Below are 6,548 nucleotides of genomic sequence, written 5' to 3' on the forward strand. Positions count from 1 at the left end.
CAGCTGAGTGAGGCGGGCGACGCCATGCAGACAGACACAGGGCGGGCAGCGGGACAGCGCAGGCACTTAGGCACGACAAACACGGACGGGGCACGAGGGCCTGGGGGGGGCGGGGGTCACCGGCTCTTTCACTAGTCACCATCACCAACTAGAAGTGGAGGACGACTCAGGAGCGGGAGCACAGCCCCGCGCGCCGGCCAGGACTCGGGTCCCCCAGCAGGGCCCGGGAGGACGGGCAGGAGGGGGTGCTGGCACAGAGCGCCCCCCACCCCTCCGGCCTCCGACAACTCTTTAAAGTGCAGAGCTCTCAGAAGGGGTCCGGGTGGGACCCTGGTTTCCACCAAGGGGCCTTTCCCTCCCACCACGAAAGAGGGGGAGCTTCAGACAGTTCAACTGCTACGCTAAGCTGTGGATCCTCAGTTTTTGGCTCTTTCTGGACTCCCTCCCTCGCCACCTGCTCCCAGAGCCTGCCTTTGCCTTCGCGGGAGCCAGGGAGGGGGAGGAAGGGGGGGGCCTGGGATTTGGAATGTTTCTTCTCGGGCTCGCACCCCCTTCCTTCCTCAGCCCAGGCCTGCTGCTCCCCGTCACATCCGAGAAGGATGCCGTGGGTGAACACAGACTCTGCCCGGGGAACGCCGCCTTCGGGCCACCCCCACCCCCCAGCCAGCCCCCCACCCCCCCCCCCTGACTGCCAAGAGAGCCAGTCCCTGCTTGGCATGTGCAAATCCTCCACCTGCTGGCGGTGAGGCCCAGCTGCTGGGGGGCCGCCCCGGTGCTGCCCGGGCAGAGGCTCACTTGCCGGCGTTGGAACGCCCTTCGATGGACAGTTTGACCTCCTGCGGGATGAAGGAGGGCCTGAGCAGCGCGGCCCGCGCCTCCGGCCCCTGGCCGCCGTATCTTTGGAAGTTGGGAGCCGGCCGGCAGGCCTGAGCACCGGGCTCCGCCGCCGAGGGCTCCACCCCCCGGGGGCCCTCGCCTGATGGCTCGCTCTGCGCCTCACTGTCACACTGCTCTCTGGGTCCCAAGACTGTCCTCTCGGGCCTCTCCCGGGGAGGCCCCAGCTGGCCTGGGGGAGCGCAGCTGGCCTGGGACACGGGGTGACTGTTCAAGCTCTGTAAACTGATGGAGATGCAGACATCGCCCACCTGGAGCCGATGGCAGGGCAGGGAGAAGAGCTGTGCAGTCCGCCCGGGGCTGCAGGACGACCAGCCCTGGCCATACACGAAGAAGGGGTGCTCGGGGGGTACCTCGATGCTCACTTTGCTCTGCTGCTCACCCACCACAAAATGCAGCAGGACGAACCCAGGCCACTGGCTCTCCTGAATGTCCACCACCGTGCTCGAGTCAATCTTCAGTCCCCCGCTCACTTCGGCACTGCGCACGAAATCCTGGGTCTGGAGGTCCTCCACCCGCTTCAGCTCCCCGGTGGCCAGCTGGATGATGGCGCCTTTCATGAAGTGGGAGGGCAAGTGGGCGGCGGGGACAGGGGGCGGCGTGGGCTCCTTGTCTGGGAAGGAGGTTCTGGTCGGCACATCCAGACTTGACGCCACCAGGATCTCCGAGCCCACAGGGAGTAGGCTTGGGTCAGTTCCGGTGGGCACCAGGTTGCCGTTGGCTACCACCATCGCTTTGGGTAAGGGTCTGTGTCTCGCGGCTTCCTGATGGGGCTGCGGGTAGAACCCTCGGGCCTGATTTTTCTCGGCCGCCTCGGCTGGGTTCCTGGCTGCCCCCCGGCCCTCCCCCTGGTGGTCAGGGGTATGATGGGACAGGTTGAGGGGGCTGGGCTCGTCCTTTCTCGGAGCTGCCACCAACCGATAGTCCTGAGAAGCTAATGTGCCAACGACCCGCTGGACCTCGAGATCAGTGTCGGGGGTCCCTCGGTGAGCCGGCACTGCCCCCTCCACCCGTGCACTCTGCGAACCTGAAAACAACTGTCCGTCCACCACGCACTCCACCGCCGGCCCCAGCGCCTGGCCTTCGCTCTTGCTGCTGGGCGACTCCAGGGCTTCGCTTTCTCTTCGCGCTACGTTTCGCTCTCGCTGTCGCTGTCCATTGGCAGTGGTGGCGTCCAGAGCAGACTGGCCCTCCTGAGGGGCGAGGGCCGGGCTGGCACCTGCTGGAGCGGTTTCATGCACGGTGTAGCCGGCAGGCAGCCTGGACATCTGATAATAAATGGGCATCCGGCCTGGGGCGAGGTCCAGGGGCTGAGTGCTCGCGGGATGGGGCAGCTGCCCTGGCGGGGAGGTAACAGTGGGGACTTTGCTGAATGAGTGGACTGGGGAGGACGCCTGCGGGGGAGGAGTGGCTCCTTCTGCCAAGAGTGAGGCATATGGCACAAAGTGTGGCAGGTGAGAGGTGGTGAGGCCGGCGGGGGGCGAGAGGAGGGGGCTCGGGAGGAAGCTGGGCGGAACGGCATAGGGCAGGCTGTACGGAGACCCGATGAACTGGAGGGAGGCGGAGGGGAGCTGAGCATAGTGGACCGGGGGGTAGTGGATTCCTGGGTGCTGAATCAGTGAAGACGCTACATTAAACGTGGGGGGCAAGGGACTCATGTTCACCACCGGAGGGAGGCCGGTGGGGGAGAAGGTGGCCGGCGGCACAGCCACCTTATACAGCATGCCATACTGGTCCACCGTCAGACTGGCGATGGCCTCGGCTCCGTCGCCCCCCAGGCTGACCCTGGCTCCGGCCTGGCTCTGCCCAGCCACCACCAGCCCTCGGGCCCAGTCGGAGGCATCACTGGAGGGTGTGTGGTTGGTCGAGCAGCTGGTAGTTCTCCCCATGTCCTCGCTGGCGACTGGGAGGTCTCGTTTCTTTGGCGGAAGGCATTCCTGGCTCCTTTCATGAGCAGGTTTCATATTGCTTTGCGGTGTTCCTGGAGCCTGGGAGGAGGCGGCGTGCTCCCTGGGGCATCAGAAGGGGCTTCTCTGTGGCTCCCCTGCACCCCGCGCTGCTGCTGGCTGGGGCGCCCACATCTGCTAGGGAACAAATCAGAGGCAGAGAAAAGTAACCGAGGAGGGAAGCAAGTCAAAGGAAACAGCGGACCTGCGCCCATGAAGGGAGATGGAACAAAAAGGACTTCCGGGGGGAAGAGGGACAAGAAAGGAGCAGGCAAGGACGCACCTACTCATCCAGTCTGGGGCATGAAGAGGCCAGTCAGGAAAGCTGCGAAGAACTGCCCAGCAGGGAAGCAGCCTCCCGTGTGCCAATCAGCCACAACCTCAGAGAAAACAGCTTCTCGGCCGCCACTATTCTCCGCTGCACCAAAGGGCAATGGGCACTGCGCCTTTGCTGCTGGCTCGTCCACCACAGGTTCTGCTGCTGCCAAAGACCCCTGTGCCCTCTTCTTTTCTGAACACATGAGCTCATCTTCACTCCCTTTCCCAGCCTAATCTGGCCTGTGATCTCACCAACCTCCAGCCACCCACCACGGCCTGACTAAACTCTCCCCCTCTGCCCCAGAGCAACATTACCTCCAGGTACCAGGTACCCAAGGCTTGAGTATGCTTGAGACTTCTTGTTTTGAACCTTGCTGCCTATGCATGTCAACATTAGTATCTTCTTTACCCCATGAAATGTTACATTCAAATGTGCATCCTGTGTGGAGAAGAATCCCCACACCAACCTTGCTCTACAACTTATTGATTTCTCCTCCTCCCCCAAGAGGAGGAACTAAACTCTTGGGACCTCACAAGCCTCTGGTTCTCTAGTCTGCCCGACTCTCACAAACCACCTTCCATTTGCTTTCTTCGTTCGCTCCCCTCCTCCCTCTGCCCCCACAAGTTTCTCTGGCCAATGGCTCACTTCCCACAGTAGGTCCACTCCAGGCACCACTAGTTAAATTCTGGACTCATTACTCCAAACAGGCCTGTGGATTCCTCCTTTAGAGCTACAAGACTTGCCAGGAAGTTCTTTCTCACTTCCCTTCCTCTTATCTCCACCTTTCATACATGGTTTTGTCCATCATCAAAAAGAACCTTTTGGTGGGGCAGGGATGAGACTCAGGGAAGATGGGTAACACACATGCCACACATGCACAGGACCGGGGTTCATGATCAGGGCACCACACACGCACACAAGTATCTCTGGATCTTAACACCTGACAGTGCATACGAATTTTGTCACCTATTTCTCTGAATCAGGCTCCAGTTCCTGGGATTCAAAGGCCATGTCTATTACACTCAGTCCTGTTTTCCCACGCTGCTTCCCAGATGTGTTTCTGCAACAGGGTCTCCAAAGTGCCTGGATTACCTGAGCTTTGGGTGGGGCTTCGAAGCAGCTGGAGTTAAGAAGCAGTGTCCTCCCTGCTCTCTTAGGAGCCTAGAAAACAGAAATGGGAAATTAAGGCAGGACCCTCGCCTCGGATCCGCCCTATGGCCATCATGAAAGGCAATTCCAAAGCCACTAGGCGATAAAGCGCAAGATCCTGGCCTCAGCCTCTTCAGAGGCAACAGGACACGGCCCTCAGCGCCAGGTAGTTGACGGGAACCACAAAACTAACCTGACCTCTCACCTGTAGACAGCATCCGTGAACAAAATGCTCCACAATCTTCCTTAACATCACCTTTTTCATTCTCTACCTGTTCTGTTCCTCAAAGTTTAAATCATCTCCAAACCCAATTTCAGGGAAATGGAAAACGACACTATTGCCACATGAACAATGAGAGGCAGGATAAATCAACCAGGGCTTCACCTTTACTCCGGGTCAATGGAAACAGATGTGGAGGTTATTTAAAAGAGAAAAGCAGCAGTATAAGGGGAAAAAGAAAAATTATTTATGTCCCTGGGGCTGAAAAAGAGGTTAAGGGGGAAGATCACGGAAGGAAAAGATTATTAAGACTTTCAGGGTAAAGAAATGAGGGGAGGGGAGAGGAGAGAAGGGGGAGAGGGAGAAGGCTGAGGACAAATTTTCTAAGTGATAACTTTGTACCAACTGCTAAATCAGGTGTGACCTAAGACAGAAACTGAAAACACAGCCTTGGCCCTCAAGAAACCAACAATGGGGAAACAAAACTCACACTAAACCAACAATATATGAACCTACACACATGTCGAAAACATCAAGCACTGATGAATGGGACGTTAATCTCTAAAACAGAGCCGCAGATCTCACCGGTGCTCGGAGAAGCTGGCCACGGCAGAGTCCGACTCCTACAGAACATTGCAAGCCTCACGCCAGACGCAGGGAAACCTTTATCTCTTAGATTGGCAAGGTGTGGATATACAAAACCAGGGCAGGGCGATAGGAAAGCAAAGAGGAAAGACCAATTCCCGGTCCCAGAAACACAAATCACCCGCGAGGCCTGACACCCCTTCTCTGCCTGCAGCGCCGGTCACTGGAAAGCAGCTCTCTAGTCCCTGCCTTTCCTAGCGGAAATTGGGGTCACATCTTCCATCCCCAAAATGATCCTTGTTTCCTGAAGCCGAAAAAAAAAAAAACTAAAACCCTGTCTCTGGGGCAAGCAGAAGAGTGAAAGGACCGAAAGTGGCACTAGGTCTGCGGGAATGACAAAGAATCAAACCATCGCAGCGCAGCGGGTTCTCGCTAAGCGAGACACAAATCGGAATCCGAAACCTCGGCCTCGGGGGTGCGGGGCGGGAGGGGGGTGGCGCCGGCGTGTGGGTGGCTGCTGGTGGGGCGATGAGGGCTGCTCCGGGGGAGGGGGTGGGGGAGATGCAGCTTGTGATCCCAAGCGAGCCCCCCACCCCCACCCCCGGGAACGGGGAGCCGTCGTGCGAGAGCTGCCGCCGCTGCCAGCGGAGCTCCCGAGCCCGAGACCCAAATTCGCTGCGGGCGAGAGGCGCGGGCTGATGGCTCCCAGGGGTACCGCGATCCTCGCAGCCCCCATTCGGGTGGGACCCGAAACTGGGGGGATCCGGCGTTTAGAGCGCGCGGGCTCGACCCCCGCAGGGGATGCATCCTTGTTCCGGGGGGAGGCCCCTTCCCACTCCGCGGACGCCCCAGCCCGCCGCCGGGGACACAGCTGCGGGGGCGCGGGGACCTGATGCCGCCTTCCCGGCCGGATCAGGGGGGCGAGCGCGGGGGTCCAGGCGCGGCCGCCTGCGCTCCTCGGGTCCGCGGGGCTCGGGCCCCGGGTCCGGCGGGGCAGTGGGCTTCGGGGGGCCCCTTCCTCCGGGGCTCCGAGCCCAGGCCTGCTTGGCCTCGGTGAGGCCGGACCTGGCGGCCCCCACCTGCAGCCCACTCACCGGCCCATTTCACGGCGCTCCTCGGGCTCCTCCTGCTCGTCCCGGAGCCGCCGCCACAGCGGCCGCCGCCATCCCCGGCCCCGGAGCCGCCCCACACCCAGCGCCCCCCCCAAGCCGGGCGCGCGGAGATGGCGTCAGCGCGCCCCGCCCCCGGCACGGAGTGATGGCGTCACTGCCCGGGCCCTGGGCCACGCCCAGAACGCGCCCGTGGAAGGGGCCGGCCCGCGCGCAGCGCCCCCGCAGCGCCCCCTCTGGTGGGAAAACGAACTCCACCTGGGGCTGCGTCACGTGACGTGGGTGGGGCCCAGCCACTGACCCCACAGTGACCCTTGCTGGCCTAG

The 6,548-nt window shown here is 61.2% G+C and overlaps 1 protein-coding gene across 3 annotated transcripts; it reads right to left on the bottom strand.

The window, feature by feature from the left end:
* Positions 1 to 271: 271 nt before the first annotated feature.
* ATXN1L (ataxin 1 like) lies at positions 272 to 6,345 on the bottom strand. 3 transcript variants are annotated; one of them, XM_056135985.1, is made up of 3 exons: positions 6,208 to 6,345; positions 4,252 to 4,320; positions 272 to 2,975 (listed from the first exon to the last, which is right to left on the bottom strand). In XM_056135985.1, exon 3 carries the CDS (start codon positions 2,856 to 2,858, stop codon positions 792 to 794), a length of 2,067 nt encoding a protein of 688 aa, XP_055991960.1. In that variant the 5' UTR covers positions 2,859 to 2,975; positions 4,252 to 4,320; positions 6,208 to 6,345; the 3' UTR covers positions 272 to 791. The 3 variants fall into 3 exon arrangements, with proteins under 3 accessions (XP_055991960.1, XP_055991962.1, XP_055991961.1); XM_056135987.1 differs by having other exon boundaries at positions 272 to 2,978; XM_056135986.1 differs by having other exon boundaries at positions 4,126 to 4,320.
* Between the last annotated feature and the right edge of the window lie 203 nt (positions 6,346 to 6,548).

This window comes from Sorex fumeus, unplaced genomic scaffold (assembly GCF_029834395.1).
Source record: "Sorex fumeus unplaced genomic scaffold, SorFum_2.1 ptg000122l, whole genome shotgun sequence".
NCBI lineage: Eukaryota > Metazoa > Chordata > Mammalia > Eulipotyphla > Soricidae > Sorex > Sorex fumeus.

Excerpts from the sequence above, each read along its gene's own strand:
- ATXN1L (XM_056135985.1), bottom strand. The coding sequence starts at position 2,858 with ATGAAACCTGCTCATGAAAGGAGCCAGGAATGCCTTCCGCCAAAGAAA.